General features: G+C 48.3%; 1 protein-coding gene across 1 annotated transcript; it reads right to left on the minus strand.

The window, feature by feature from the left end:
• Positions 1-13,303: 13,303 nt before the first annotated feature.
• Positions 13,304-15,157, minus strand: LOC138287198 (zinc finger BED domain-containing protein 5-like). The gene has a single exon (XM_069227557.1). It carries the CDS (start codon positions 15,155-15,157, stop codon positions 13,304-13,306), a length of 1,854 nt encoding a protein of 617 aa, XP_069083658.1.
• Positions 15,158-16,614: the final 1,457 nt, after the last annotated feature.

Raw genomic sequence — 16,614 nt, forward strand, 5'->3', positions numbered from 1 at the left:
CTTGTAGGTTCATCAGGTACGCAAAAGGAGCTGCTCTTTGGAATGGGTTTTGATTGTATACTGGTTACACAGCAATTTATTTGTTAAAATATACCAAGTCAAAAATAGGTAGCAAGGAAACCTTTGTGTTTCCAAAATGGGCACAAGATAAGCTATTGAGAAGCAGTGGTTATTTGCACATCTCTCAATTCCAGACTGCCCATACTAGCATGGGAATTACAACGTCATTTCTCAAATAGACATCTTTTTTTACACACTGTCTTACATTTGGAAAGAAGAAATGTAGAGAAAGACAAGGAGCAATAACACTTGCTCTGCTATTCCGTGTCCCCCCAAGTCTCCCGATACAAATGGTACCTCACTTGCGTGGGTAGGTCTAATGCCCACGACAGAAAACGCAACATGGACCCATTACATTTTTACATTGAAATCTGACATATTTTTGGGGAAAGTGCCTAGCTGTGGATTTTGGCCCCTAGCTCAGCTGGAACCTAGGGAAACCTACCAATCCTGTGCATTTTTAAAAACTAGACACCTATGGGTATCCAGGATGGGGTGACTTGTGGGGCTCTCATCAGGTTCTATTACCCAGAATCCTTTGCAAACTTCAAAATTTTGGGGAAAAAAAACACTTTTTCCTTACATTTCGGTGATGGAAAGTTCTTGAATCTGAGGGGAGCCACAAACCTCCTTCTACCTAGCATTTCCCCAAGCCTCCTGATAACAATGGTACCTCACTTAGGTGGTTAGGCCTAGTGCCCGCAACAGGAAATGCCCCAAAACACAACGTGGACACATCACATTTTCCTAAAGAAAACTGACCTGATTTTTGCAAAGTGCCTAGTTGTGGATTTTGGCCTCTAACTAAGCCGACACCTAGGGAAGCCTACCAAACCCATACATTTTTTAAAACTAGACAACTAGGGAAATCCAGGATGGGGTGAGTTATGGGGCTCTCACCAGATTCTATTACCCAGAATCCTTTGAAAACCTCAAAAACTGGCAACAAATCACTTTTTCTTCACATTGTGGTGATGGAAAGTTCTGGAATCTGAGAGGAGACACACATTCCCTTCCACCCAGCATACTCACAAGTGTCCCGATAAAAATGGTACCTCACTTGTTTGGGTAGGCCTGGTGCCCGCAACGGGAAATGCCCCAAAACACAACATGGACACATCACATTTTCATAAAGAAAACTGATCTGTTTTTTGCAAAGTGCCTAGTTGTGGATTTTGGCCTCTAGCTCAGCTGGCACCTAGGGAACCCTACCAAACCTGTGCATTTTTAAAAACTAGACACCTAGGGGAACCCAGGATAGGGTGACTTGTGGGCCTCTCACCAGGTTCTAGTACCCAGAATCCTTTGCAAACCTCAACATTTGGAAAAAAACACTTTTTCCTCACATTTCAGTGATGGAAAGTTTTGGAAACTGAGGGGAGCCACAAACTTCCTTTCTATCTAGCGTTCCCCCAAGTCTCCCGATAAAAACTGTACCTCACTTGTGTGGTTAGGCCTAGTGCCCGTAACAGGAAATGCCCCAAAACACAATGTGGACACATCACATTTTCCTAAAGAAAACTGACCTGGTTTTTGCAAATTGCCTAGCTGTGGATTTTGGCCTCTAACTCTGCCGGAACCTAGGGAAACATAGAAAACCTATACATTTTTTAAAAACGGACAACTAGGGAAATCCAGGATGGGGAGAATTGTAGGGCTCTCACCAGGTTCTATTACTCAGAATCCTTTGCAAACCTCAAACTTTGGCAAAAAAACACTTTTTCCTCACATTTAGCTGATGGAAAGTTTTGGGATCTGAGGGGAGTCACAAACTTCCTTCTACCCAGCGTTATCCCAAGTGTCCCGATAAAAATGGTACCTCACTTGTGTGGCCAGGCCTAGTGGCCACGACAGGAAATGCCCCAAAACACAACGTGGACACATCACATTTCCATAAAGAAAACTGATCTGTTTTTTGCAAAGTGCCTAGCTATGGATTTTGGCTTCTACCTCAGCTGGCACCTAGGGAAACATAGCAAACCTATACATTTTTATAAACTAGATGCTGAGATAAATCCAGGATGGGGTGACTTGTGGGGCTCTCACCAGGCTCTATTCCCCAGAATCCTTTGCAAACCTCACAATTTGGCAAAAAAACACTTTTTCCTCACATGTGGCTGATGGAAAGTTTGGGAATCTCAGGGGAGCCACAAACTTCCTTCTACCTAGCATTCCCCTAAGTCTCCTGATAAAAATGGTACCTCACTTTTGTAAGTAGGCCTAGTACCTGCGACAGGAAACACCCCAAAACACAACATGGACACATCAAAATGATCTATTACAAAACTGCCTGTTTTTGCATGGGGGGGGGGACTGCAGTGTGGCAGTCATCTAGGGAAACCTACCAATCCCAGACATTTTTAAAACCTAGACACCCGGTGGAGTCCAGGGAGGTGTGAGTTGTAGGGATCCTCCAACATTTTCTTACCCAGACTCCTCTGCAAAGATCAAATAAAGCCTCAAAAAATCACATTTTCCACACTTTTCTTTGTAGGAACATTGTGCCTGTACAAATTTCCTACCACCCAATGTTCCCCTTTGTCTGCCAATAAAAATGATACCTCACTTTTGTGGGTGGCCCAGGTGCCTACAACAGGAAAAGGTAAAAAACGTGTAGAGATTGAGGGGATAGCACAGCGGAGTTGATAAGCACAATGTTTTCTTTTATAAAATTTTAGGCTGATTCTGCTTTGGTGACCCACACAAGTGAGGTATCATTTTACTTGGGAGACTGAGGGGAGTGTTGGGTGGTAGGAAATTTGTGCCAGCACAGTGATGCTACAAATAAATGTGAAGAAAATATGCTTTTTAAGCAAATTTTGAGGTTTGCTGAGGAGTCTGGGTAAGAAAATGTTGGGGGATCCATCAAGCCACACCTCCCTGGACTCCTCTGGGTGTCTAGTTTAAAAAAATGTCTGGGTTTGGTAGGTGTCCCTAGATGAAGGCTGCAAGTAAGACCAAAATTGCAGGTGCTCCCCTCCCCAGGAAAATAGGTCGTTTTGTAATAGATCATTTTGATGTATCCACATCCTTCTGTGATGTTCCAAACACTGTGAAAAGAAACGCACTTAGGTTATGTTAAAAAGACCCCTCACCCACCAACAAAGTTGGTGCCATGCTTCATCACTGGGGTCCCACCCAAGACACCTAGAATGTCAAGGGTGTGCTACGATGCCTGATTACAGGCGGAGCAGGTTTTTAAATTTTTACCACACATACTGGTTGGATTTGGCACAAGTGTGAATGATGGTTCAGTAGATCAAATTTTATTAACAATAGATTTCGCAAAAATGAAATGCACTGTTAGTTACTGAAAGACCAAAAAACTGAACCAATGACTCACAGCTCGTGAGCTGCAAAGCCGCGTCAAGGCACCAACCGCTTTACAGTCCATTCACACACCTTTCATACATCACATGCACAAGACAATTCACGCTGACAGCTGTGGGCCCAGCACATTACAGCACTCGCATCAACAGAAAGCCCCATTCACGGGCCCATCACTTTCATACGCCGACATGCCTGATACATCAATCACACCAGCTGATGGGAGTGTGTGGACTGGCGTTTGGCTGGCAGTGTGTTGCAGAGGCCAACACCAAGTCACTACTTACACCGCCAGCCAAGCGTCACTCCATGCACACCGCCAGCCAAGCGCCACTCCACGTGCACTGCCAGCAAAGCACCACTTCACGCACACCACCAGCCAAGCACCACTCCAAGCACACCGCCAGCCACATGCCACTCCACGCACACCGCCAGCCAAGCTGCACTCTATGCACACCGCCAGCCAAGCTGCACTCTACGCACACCGCCAGCCAAGTGACACTCTATGCACACTGCCAACCAAGTGCCACTCCATGCACACCACTTGCTAATCACCATTCCACGCACAACGCCAGCCACGCTGCACTCCATGCACACCGCCAGCCAAGTGCCACTCCACGCACACCGCCAGCCAAGCACCACTCCACGCACACCGCCATCACTTTTTTTAAACAACAAAGAAATCATTAACTAATTAGAAATAAGTACAAAATTACAAACACAAAAGCTCTGACTAAAACACATGACAGAAATGCCAACCGTGAAACTGAACATATGAAAATATAGAACAGGCAGTTTACGCTCACAATAGTTCCCAGTAATTCTTCTGGGTGTGGTAACTCCTGAAACAGCCAGCCAGTTCAGTTCCCACACAATTTTCTCCCTAACTCCAAAAGTGGGCAGACAACCAGGGGGTCAATACGGGAATCCCTACTAGTATAGACCTGGAAATTATACACATATCATGTACTACTTTCAGATAGCATATACATTTTAATTCCATACCGTGCCCTCTTGCTAGGAATATACTGCTTAAAAAGCAAACGCCCCTTGAACAGGACCAAAGACTCGTCCACGCTTATTTTTTTGCCGAAACGTACACCTCTGAAAAACAATCTACAAAATGATCAAGGACAGGCCTAATCTTAAAAAGAGGCTAAAGACTTGTCAACAAAATGCAGCATACGAAGAAGAAGCAAATACTGATTACGAGTCATGGTTGCAGGAAATATAACCATTGCCATCACGGGACTAGTAGACCAATAAGAAGCCAGTGACGGCTTCCTTATCAACCCCATCAAAAAAGTCAAGCCCAAGAACTTTTTCATCTCTTCCAGATTTGTGGGAATCCACTGGGTAGTTCTAGACTGAGGCCTAGGTCTGACAGCCTTGTCCCTCAAATACTGCTCGGCGCACAAATTAGTCTGCTCAACATTCTCTTCCAAAAATACATTGTCCATAAACAACTCAAGGAAATTGACAGGCAAAAAGTTTTCCGTATTTACTCTACACCCTGTGAGACCAGTAAAGGCAGGCAACTGTGACTGTTCCATGTTTGGGGTAGCCCAAGTGTCAGGTCTGCCAATTGGAAACTTTTCAGCCCCAAGCTGAATCACTATTAGCACATCAGCGTCCTCCTCTAAAACAGGCCCTTCATCTGCAATCTGAGTGGCCTCCTCATCAGAAGATTCCTCTCGGACAGAAAACTCTTTACCAGAATCTCTCACTTCCTCTTCTGCCTCAGATGCAGAGTCAGTCTCATAATCATTGTCAGAAGACAGCTCAAAAAGCATGCCAACAACCTGCTGAGAGGTCACTCTACAGCTAGCCATGATCCTTTCTAAGGATTGTAACTTGGCAAATGCACCAACAACAACCAGCACTGTCTAAAATAAGTAATAAACAAAGTGTGATTTAATCACAATGAGTCATGTATTCAAAAACTATACCACTCACTTGCTTGAAAAAGCTAGACTTGCCAGTAACTAGTCTGCACAGACACAGCAATCACCAATGATATCCCACTAAAAAGAAAGAAAAAAAGCAAACTAGACACAAGACAACACAAATATCACTGTGCACAAATCTAAGGACAATTTCACACACAATCCTGCATTTAGTACACCACATACAAACATGTCATTTATGCATGGCAACAATACTCCTTTGGAGTAAATAGTTTTAAAACATGCAACTACCCCAACCGCAGGTCAACCACTGCCAAAACTGCAAGAAGCCACAGCAAAGGAAGCAAAAGCTTTGAACTAGAACAAAAAGGAGAAATAAACTGTTATAATCACAAATGCAAATACTTCACCAGTTAACAAACACCCGCCACCAAGCAGTTAAAATATTTTCCTGATGCCTAAGTTGATTCTGCAAAAAATAGGCCGATCTGCCCCCAAGAGGGTCAGAAATGGCCAACAGTTCTGTGCCCCAACACAAAAACAAATACAAAAGCAAGGCATTAAAAGGCGGCTCCCATTGGTTACAATGGGACTCTGGCATGCTTTATAGGATTATCGTCAAACTTTTTTGGTGCTAATCCTGCAAAGCGCCAAACTAACGTAAAGAAGGTGCACCACCACTTTTTATAAATATGCCCCTATATGTTTAACAGACCATATGAGTTTGAAAGATGCTGACTAAAGTAACTTCTAGGACAAAATTAAGGGGGTAATTCCAACCCTGGCGGTCGGTGTTAAAGCGGCGGCCAAACCACCAACAGGCTGGCGGTAAAAAAAATGCAATTCCGACCCTGGCGGAAACCGCCAACAGAGACCGCCACTTTAACACACCGCCCGCCACGGCGGGACAAATAAACAGCGCGGCGGTCACCGCCAACAGACAGGCGGGAGACAATGTACCGCCCACCCTATCACAACCCACCAATCCTCCACCTTTTCCGGGGCGGTAGCCCCGCCGATAAAAACACGGCGGAAACAGCCATTTCAAACGGAAAACGCTCACCTCCATACACCCCACGAGGAATCTGGACAGCATGGAACCCGAACTACACATCCTACCAGCCATTGTCTTCCTGCTCCTCTACCAGGAGCACGAACACCGGCGCAGAAGACAACGGTGAGTACTGCACCTACGACACAGGGGAGGGGAGAGGCAAAAAATTACGGGGACACACATATGCGACACACCCACCCTCACCCTCACCCACAACAACACACACATCAATGCATAGCAACACATCACAGTTACACCCCCAAACCCCCCGGAAGAATGCAAAGGCAAAAGGAAATGATTATAAATATAGAATTATATTGTAAGACTGAGTATAAAATATATCACACATCTATAACTTAATATACATAAATTGTCCAGTCCGATATGTCCATCAGCCATTGTTCGTGGGCCACTGGGCCAAAAGACATGGGCAAAGCCCACACAGGATACCTGCCTCCAACGGAGAGAACACTGCAGGGGCATCAGATAGGAAAACTACAGGCACCTCAGGGGGAAGGGAAGGGGTGGCACCTCAGCCAGATGAGTCCACGACGCAAGATCCACGAGGGGCCTCCATGGCCACTGTGCCATCCTGGGGAGTGCAAAGCCACAGTCTCTCAAGTCTCTACAGTGGGTGGGGTGCCCACTGTTCCATCCTGGGGAGTGCAAAGCCACAGTCTCTCAAGTCTCTACAGTGGGTGGGTTGCCCACTGTGCCATCCTGGGGAGTGCAAAGCCACAGTCTCTCAAGTCTCTACAGTGGGTGGGGTGCCCACTGTGCCATCCTGGGGAGTGCAAAGCCACAGTCTCTCAAGTCTCTACAGTGGGTGGGTTGCCCACTGTGCCATCCTGGGGAGTGCAAAACCACAGTCTCTCAAGTGGATAACAGTCTCCACTGGTAATGGAGGGGGACTAGTGCCCAGAGTGCTTCGTGCAGCCCTGCCCGACACAGATGCGGGCCTGCCCCTTCCGCCAATGGGCCAGCGGTGCTTGAGATGAAGGGCCCAGTTCAGCGGTGCTTGAGATGGCGGTGCCCAGCGGAGCGGTGCTTGAGACGGTGGTGCCCAGCGGAGCGGTGCTTGAGATGAAGGGCCCTGTTCAGCGGTGCTTGAGATGAAGGGCCCAGTTCAGCGGTGCTTGAGATGAAGGGCCCTGTTCAGCGGTGCTTGAGACGGCGGTGCCCAGCGGAGCGGTGCTTGAGATGAAGGGCCCAGTTCAGCGGTTTCTGAGACGGCGTGCCCAGCCGAGCGGTGCTTGAGATGAAGGGCCCTGTTCAGCGGTGCTTGAGACGGTGGTGCCCAGTGGAGCGGTGCTTGAGATGAAGGGCCCAGTTCAGCGGTGCTTGAGATGAAGAGCCCTGTTCAGCGGTGCTTGAGACGGCGGTGCCCAGCGGAGCGGAGCGGTGCTTGAGATGAAGGGCCCTGTTCAGCGGTGCTTGAGACGCCGGTGCCCAGCGGAGCGGTGCTTGAGATGAAGGGTCCAGTTCAGCGGTTCCTGAGACGGCGGTGCCCAGCGGAGCGGTGCTTGAGATGAAGGGCCCTGTTCAGCGGTGCTTGAGACGGCGGGGCCCAGTTCAGCGGTGATTGAGACGGCGGTGCCCAGCGGAGCGGTGCTTGAGATGAAGGGCCCAGTTCAGCGGTGATTGAGACGGCGGTGCCCAGCGGAGCGGTGCTTGAGATGAGTGTCCTGGTCAGCGGATCCGGCCCAGGCATGGATGTCACTCGCCACCTGACATGTGGCTGGCGGGGCCTTCCTGCCCATCTGTCTGGTGGCTTGCGGGCCCTCCTGGGCTGCAGTACCGGGCCTGTGTGTGTCCTCCTGCACACCTGTGATGGGGCTGGTGGGGCCCTCCTGGCCATCTGGCCTGCTGCCGGACTTGTCGGGCGTGCTGCCCTTCCCACCCTTCCCTGCACGCTTGTGGCCCTTTCCCACCTTTGGCGGTGTGCCAGGTGGCACCTGACTTCCTGCCGGAGCCAATGTAGGGATTTTTGTCCCTGGGGTCTTTGGTCGCTCGCGCCGGGCACTGGCAATCTTAGGATGCTTTTCAGGTGGTGGGCTGGCCGTGCCTTGGCTCCTAGCTGAACTGGATGCCCTTGAGGGTGGGGGACTCCACAGTCCATGGACAACAGTCTTCACTGGTCCCGGTTTTGTGGTGGCTGAGGTGCTGATTGGAGTCTTATGAGATGGACGGGGTGGGGAAGTTGTAGGAAAGAGGTCAAGTTTAGAAAGGAAAAGCAATTTGGAAAGAGAGGGACGGGTAGGTGTAGTGGGTATGGGAGTGGAGGAAGAGGATGTGGTTGTAGGAGTGTGAAGTCTGGTGTCTTTGGGTGCTTGGGCTGGAGGCTGTCGTGAGGTGGATGGCTGTTGGGTGGGTGGCTGCCTGCGTTTGTGTAGTTTGGAGGAGGGGGTGACAGACACACTGGGAGAGGACACAGGGGACGTGTAAATGGTAGTGGGGGTGGTGACTGCATGTGTGCGGAGTGTTCTGGTGGGTGTGCTGGTGATGGACGTAGTGGCTGAAGATGTTGTGCATGCAAGTGTGAGTGGAGACGTCACAGGGAGGGAGGAGGGAGACCAGGAGGAGGGCGACACAGTGGAGGCAGTGGCTGTTGGTATGTCTGCATGTGGATGTTGCTTGTGTGAATGCTTGTGTGATGTGTGGTGCTTATGTCTGGATGAGCTTCCCTTGGGTGTTGAGGTGTGTGCATGCTGGTCTGTAGGTGTGTCTGGGATAGGCAGAGGTACAGGGGATTGGGTCTGGGTGGAGGAAGTTGGAGGGGGGAGGCTAGAGACAGGGACAATTGCTGCCGTCAGTGCTGAGGGCAGAGCGTTCAACGATAGCTTTATGGGCAGCCTGACCCGAATGAATGCCCTCCAGGTATACATTACTCTGGTGCACCTCTCTTTGTACACCCTGGATGGCATTCAAAAGGGTAGACTGCCCAACAATGATGGTCCTTAGGAGGTCAATGACCTCCTCACTGAGGGCAGCAGGGGCGACAGGGGCAGGGCCTGGGGCGAAGGAGATGCCCACCTTTCTGGGTGAGCGGGCACGGGGCAAACGCTGAGGGGCTGCTGGGAGGGCGATGCTGGTGCGCTGGGTGGCGGCTGTACCTGTTGTTGAGGGGGGGCACGGATGTTGCAGCCACCACAAGGGAGCTCCCTTCAGAGGACGAGTCGCTGTCACTGACATCAGCACGAGTCCCCGCTGTGGAGCTCCCCTCGCCCTCCGTCTCACTGGTGAAATCCGATTCTGTTGCATGGCCCGCCATGGCCATGTGAGATGCAGCTCCCTCATGCTCCGATGCCACTTCTCCTCCGCCTGATGATGCTAATGCACACATGAACAGGAAGACCACAAAAAAGGAGGGGAGGAGAAATAAAGACATGTTGAGTGCATGGATTACCGCTACCGTTGGCGGACAAGACAGACACAGAAGCCCCCAGCACTACGCCACGCACTTGGGGTCCACTACGCAATCCGTGGGACATGGCCTACAAGCCTATGGACGACAACTGCACACATAGATGACACAGGGCCATGGATACCTGTACTTGGCACCCTACAGAGGTGGGGGGCGGGGGCACAGGGCCATGCCTTACGGAGGGGCCTAGCCTACAGAAATCGCCCTTGCCTAGGGATACCCACAGCCCTCCTCCCCCACCCAGACACCTCCACTGCGCGCAAAGTCAGCAGAATGTATTTGTACTCACCCCCTTGTGTCTGCTGTGATGTCCTCACGTGCCCATCCAAATGGGGGTAGGCCACCGCCAGGATCCGGGACATCAGGGGGGTCAAATGACGACTGGCACCCCTCCTACGTTGGGAGGCCATCCCCAGCTGAGTCTCCGCTGTCTTCCTGCTCCAGCGTCGGATGTCCTCCCACCTCTTCCGGCAGTTGGTGCCCCATCTGTTGTGGACCCCCAGGGTCTGGACGTCCTTGGCGATGGCACGCCAAATCGCGACTTTCTGGTGGGCGCTGACCTATGTGACATGTACAGGGAGAGAAAAATTTTCATCACCTTCTGCATGCTCGATGTGAGTGGCCCCCCATCCCCACCCTTGCCATGTGGCACATGCTCTCATCTGTCGTTTGATGCATGCCTCAATCGCTCCCCTCCCCACCATCTTTCATCCACCCCACTCAACCCAGGCATTGCCCACTTAGCATGGTCCCAGTGTACTTACCTGTTGGTCTGGAGGACCGTAGAGTAGCGCATACTGGGGGAGGACCCCATCCACAAGTTTCTCCAACTCCTCCGCAGTGAAGGCAGGGGCCCTTTCCCCAGTCGCATGAGCCATTGTCTCTTCCAGACCGAGGTCACAGCAGCACTTGCAGTGTAGGTCCTCTCCTGTCGAAGATCAGGTATCGAGTGATTAAGCAGATAGAAAATGGCGGTCACGCCCGCGGTGGTGCGTACTGCGACCGCCGGCACACATCGTCATTGGCTCCTGAAACCCATAGGGTTCAATGTTAACCAATGCGGCTTAGCGCCGCGGTCTTCGACCGCCTACCGCCGCGGTGTGCCACGCCAGCGCATTGACCTCACATCCCACTGTCGCACTTCACAGGTCAGGCAGCCGCCATTTCAAGGGCCCACATGGCCTAATTACCAACTGCGTCACACATACCTAGGCCATGCACCAACACTCATACAAGCCATTCAATGCATTGGGAATCGTGTTATGTGCAAGCTGTGGTTACGTACCTGTGGGTTGCTTGACTCTGTGCTCGCTGTTGTCCTTCATAGGCACCGTCCGCTGGGACATGCGAGGAGATGGAGGAATCTTCCCGTGTACAGACCGCTGGTGGACCTGTCGACAATGGAGACATACAGGCTTGACCGAGCCACTATACAGGAACTGTGTGCCCAGCTGGAGCCAGACCTGATGTCACCCATCCGCCAACCCACAGGGATCCCCCCTCTAGTGAGGTGCTGTCAGTACTCCATTTCTTAGCAAGTGGGTCATTTCAAACAACAGTGGCCATATCATCAGGGATGTCCCAGCCTATGTTTTCCAAGGTTTTGTCCAGAGTGTTGTCTGCCCTGCTGAAACACATGCGGAGCTACGTCGTTTTCCCTGAGGTGGGGGATTTGCCTACAGTGAAGGGTGATTTCTATGCCCTTGGACATATCCCCAACATCATAGGTGCCATTGATGGGACACATGTTGCTTTGGTCCCCCCCAGCAGGAGTGAACAGGTGTACAGGAACCGGAAGAGTTATCATTCCATGAATGTACAGATGGTGTGTTTGGCTGACCAGTACATCTCCCATGTTAATGCCAAGTTCCCTGGGTCAGTGCATGACGCCTACATCCTGCGGAATAGCAGCATCCCGTATGTGATGGGTCAACTCCAGAGGCACCGGGTGTGGCTATTAGGGGACTCTGGTTACCCCAAACTGTCCTGGCTACTGACCCCAGTGAGGAATCCCAGGACAAGGGCAGAGGAACGGTACAATGAGGCCCATGGGCGGACTAGGAGGGTGATCGAGCGAACCTTTGGCCTCCTGAAGGCCAGGTTCCGGTGCCTCCATATGACAGGTGGATCCCTAATGTACTCACCAAAGAAGGTGTGCCAGATCATCGTGGCCTGCTGTATGCTTCACAACCCGGCTTTGCGCCGCCAGGTGCCTTTTCTGCAGGAGGATGGTCCAGATGGTGGTGTTGTAGCAGCTGTGGAGCCTGTGGAGAGTGAAGAGGAGGAAGCCGAAGAGGACGACATAGAGAACAGGAACACAGTAATACAGCAGTATTTTCAGTGACACACAGGTAAGAGTAGACACCGGCATATTACATTTACTTAATGACTCCTACCTCTCTACTGTCTGACTCTTTTCCCCCAGTGTATGGTAACTGTGTTATGACTTTCCCTTCCGTTTTCAGAGATGTGGGCCCCACTGCGTGACATCTGCTTTGTTTCCCCATGGACTACAGCTGTGTGACAGCGGTTTGTTGGCATCACAATGTTAATGAACATTTTGGCACGGTCATGTCTAATACATTTGTTCTAAATCACAGCCAGACTCCAGATTGTTTTGTGCAATAAGTGTTTTTATTCAAGTGCTCTAAATTGGATGGGTGGTTGCAAATCGGTGAGGGGTGATGGTGGAGGATTGTCCATGGCAGAGTCCAGACTATCAGTTTCACAGGTGCATTGTCCAAATGCCTGTGGGAAGTGGAGCAGGGGCAGTTTAAGGTTGGACAGGGTGACAATGTGGGACAGTGGGATGACAATCAGGGCGGTATCCTTCGCTGGCGGGGGTCTTGACATCTTACTCTGTCTTCTTCCTGGATCTCAGGGCCCGCTTGCGGGGTGGTTCTCCTTCTGCAGGGGGTGGGGTTCTGGTGGCCTGTTGGTCTTGTGTCGGGGCCTCCTGTCCACTAGCGCCGGCGGAGGTGGTAGGCAGTTCTTGGTGCATGCTAGTGTCAGGGGCCCTTTGAGGTGCCACAGTGTCCCTCAATGTCGTGACTACCTCATTCAGGGCCACTACGATGGTACCCATGGCGGAACTGATGTTTCTTAGTTCCTCCCTGAACCCCATATACCAGTGGTTCCCAAACTTTTTCGACCGGCGGCTCCCTTCACCTACATTGGCCATTGCCCGCGGCTCCCCATTATGTTACTTTTTTTTTCGGGTGGGCGATGTAAGCCCAGCCTCAGGAGTACTTCAAATTTTCTCCCTGCAAATAATTGGGATGTAGGCGATGAAGGTATTATCATATTGGTAACAAAATAAAAATACAAGTTGTTTACTTTTTTTTTTATTCAGTTAAGTCAGAAACAATACAATATCAAGAGCCAAAAATGTTTCCACGAATTAGCAACCTTTTTTGAACACATGTAAGATTAACCACACAACAAAGTTCTGTAGTAAATGTTTTTTAATTAACAAGAAAAACCAGGGAGTCTGAATGTGAACAAAATAGAAAGGCCTATGTTTGGAAAATCCTAGTGAGATGGATGTGCTTGTTTTTCTTTAGAAAGCTCCTCAAATCTTGGTGTTATTTTTGAGATCGCAACACGCATTTCTTTTTCAAGGTGAATTTTTGCCCTATATTTTGACTTTATCACTGCAACTGCTGAGAAACCAGCTTCACAAAGGTAGGAAGTAGCAAACGGGATCAAAACACGCAGGGCAATCTTGCTAATCACTGGGTATTCATCTTGAGTTTGGCACCAAAACTCAAGCAGTGACAGAGACTGGAATTGTACTTTCAATGTTGAGTCACTTGAAATGTCAATGAGCTGTTCTGCTTCCTCATTATTGAAATGCTGAGGTATCTCAGCATTGAAGGGATCTCTCACCCATTTTATTGGCTCCACTTCATCCTCTGGGAAATATTTCTGAAGGTAAAAATGCAGTTGTGACAAATGCAGAATAAAAACTGTCCTCAGTTCCTCCTTTAATGCCATCTCATTGTCTTGCAGAAACTTGTCCATTGAAGGAAAACATTTATAGTCACCTTTGCTTACACTGCCTTTCCAAACGATTACTTTTTTCTTAAACCCTGAAACTTTGACTGAGAGCTGCAAGATGTTAGTATTATTACCTTGCAAGGACTTGTTCAGTGTGTTCAGTTTTTCAAAAAGATCCGAAAGAAAAGCCATTTGTATTAGAAAGTCTGCATCAATAAATTTGTCAGCAAAACAATGTTCATCATCGTGTAGATATGAGTATATTTCATTCCTAAGCTCATATACCCTAAGCAGGGAGTTACCGAGAGACAGCCATCGAGAACTGCTGTAGAACAAGAGGCATGAGTGTTCGGCACCCATGTCTTCACACAGCTTAGCAAAAAATCTTGCTTTCATTGGTCTTGTTTTAATAAAATTTATCACTTTGGTGACTATTTTCAGAATATTATGCAGTTCTTCACTGAGGTTTCCTGCTGCTAGTGCTTCTCTGTGTATTATACAGTGTGTCCAAATAGCATTAGGTGCTTTAGACCGTATGCGAGCTTGAAGTCCTTGATAGCATCCAGCCATTGAACGACTCCCGTCTGTACAAACTCCAACACATCTCTCCCAGTCAATCTGATTCTGTACCATAAAATCATCCACAACCGCAAACAAATCTTGACTGGTAGTTCCACCTTTCATTTCCTTACAGAACAACAAATCCTCAACTATTTTTTTTTCATTAACAAACCTGACATAGCAAATAAGATGGGTGTCTTTTTGGTTGTCTGTTGCCTCGTCCAGTTGGAGTGCAAAGTCTTTGCCTTTTAAGTTACAGATGAGCTGCTCGTTAATATCGTCAGCCATATTGTTTATCCTCCGGCTGATAGTATTATTAGAAAGAGGCACTTTGAGCAGCTGTTTACCAGCATCTTCGCCAAGCATGATGGTTACCATATCAACAGCAGCAGGCAAAATCAGCTCTTCTGCAATTGTGTGTGGTTTTTTACACTGTGCAACACGATAGGCCACTTTATAAGAAGACAAGAGGGCGTTACTGTTAACTTTGGCTTGTTTTGAGAAAGTGGTCTTTTGTAACTTGGCTTCTGTTAGTTTTCTTTGGAAAAATTCCCTTGGCTTTCCAACCACATTTGGGTGAAGACTTTCAAGATGACGCTTTAGTTTACTTGGAAGCATGGATTCTAAAGCCAAAACTTTTAAACAGATTACACATTGAGGACGCTCCTCATTATTAACCTGTACACATGTGAAACCATAATCTAGATACCTGTCATCATACTTTCTGTACTTGGCTTTTCGCTTCCCATCCTCTTTTTTCTCTGAAGAACCTGAGACTTCACTTTGCTCAGACGAACTTGAACTCGGTATTAAAAATCTCTTCATTGTCAATCATAAAGATGCCAATCAGTTCACACGTAGAAGAGAAGAGAAGAAAGGGAAAGACTGAGGAAGAGAAAAACGAAATAGTGTCACAATGGTAGAAAACAGAAAGCTGCAAGAGTGAGCTGAAGGGGAAGGAAGTGGTTTTAAAATCATTGAAGAGGCCTGAGATGGATTTAGTATTACACTGCCTCAGTATTCAGTTTTCCCACATTTAATATCAGCAGCCCATGTTTAAGAGGAGGACTTTGGGTACTGGCACATTTTTATTTACAAATTAAGCAATGTCGTTCAAACTCCCACTCTGCAGTTTCTTGAGAAAAGGGGTGGTTTCTGCAGGGTGCAATTCTTAGCATCAAGATAGGGGCAATATGTGAAGGCATTAACAACTATGGTGCAAGGCAAAGTTGTTACCCCCTTAACAACAAATAGAAGACTCTCGATGGGCTAAAGGTCACATGGTGTACGTACGGTGTCAATCTCCAACTGTAACTTTGGTGAATCGTAATCCATGCCTGACTATGTCAAACCATACCAGCATGTGGTTTCATTTTTAGCAAGAAACTGTCAGGAAGGCTCACTAGTTTCCCATCTGCTCTAACTACTCTGTAAGTACCTGTACTCGAGTCGAGGCATTCAAATGAGAGACATGTAAATATTACATCTAACCAAGTAATTTAAAGTTTCTTAAAATATCACATGTGCATTTCTTTGTCAAACAATATTCACTTTCCATATCTCTCTTATGACTGCAGTATACATTCAACCAGGAATAAAAGTAAACCACATACCCCCTAACTATCCTCCGCTAACGCCATTACAGATCTTCATTTCTAAGTTCACATTGCACTCAATATATATTTGGCTTTATAGCTTTTTTAGCCAATGTGTTTGAAAACGTTTTTATTTTTTTTAAATTGCCAATATATTCTACTTTTTTAAAAACGTTCTTTAGGAACTACTCCTTGAACATCCCAGGGGAGAGCTGCTGCAGTAGGAAATTGGCAAGTTCTCAGGACCCCATTCCAGTCCATCATTATTTTGCACACTGTGCCACTTCAGTCTTTAGTTTAGTAGTCCCAGCCATATGCAAATCAGTCTTGACCCTGCTCCAATGTGAAGAGTGTGAACAGTGCAGCCCAAACTGCCTGACCAGTTCTTCCCTTAAGAAGGGGTCAACTGGGTTATTGATCTAGCCCTTGCCTTCGGCTGTTCTTGTTATGAATCCGGGACTTCAATTACCAGACTGTAAAGAAAAAATGAAGACTGAACGAGCTGCTCGTACCTGACAAAGGACAACGACTAATGAGAACCGAGGGAGGAGACCGAGAGATACAGGAGGGTGTGCAGAAATCCCAGTGTATTTTGATGGTGCATTTACAAAATTTTAGGAGACCTGAGGCAGGCAAAGTAAAGCCTTAGTACCGATTGGTCCCTGGGTTTTAAGCCAGGCAGTAGTA

This window comes from Pleurodeles waltl, chromosome 4_1, assembly GCF_031143425.1.
Source record: "Pleurodeles waltl isolate 20211129_DDA chromosome 4_1, aPleWal1.hap1.20221129, whole genome shotgun sequence".
In the NCBI taxonomy this organism is placed as follows: Eukaryota; Metazoa; Chordata; class Amphibia; order Caudata; family Salamandridae; genus Pleurodeles; species Pleurodeles waltl.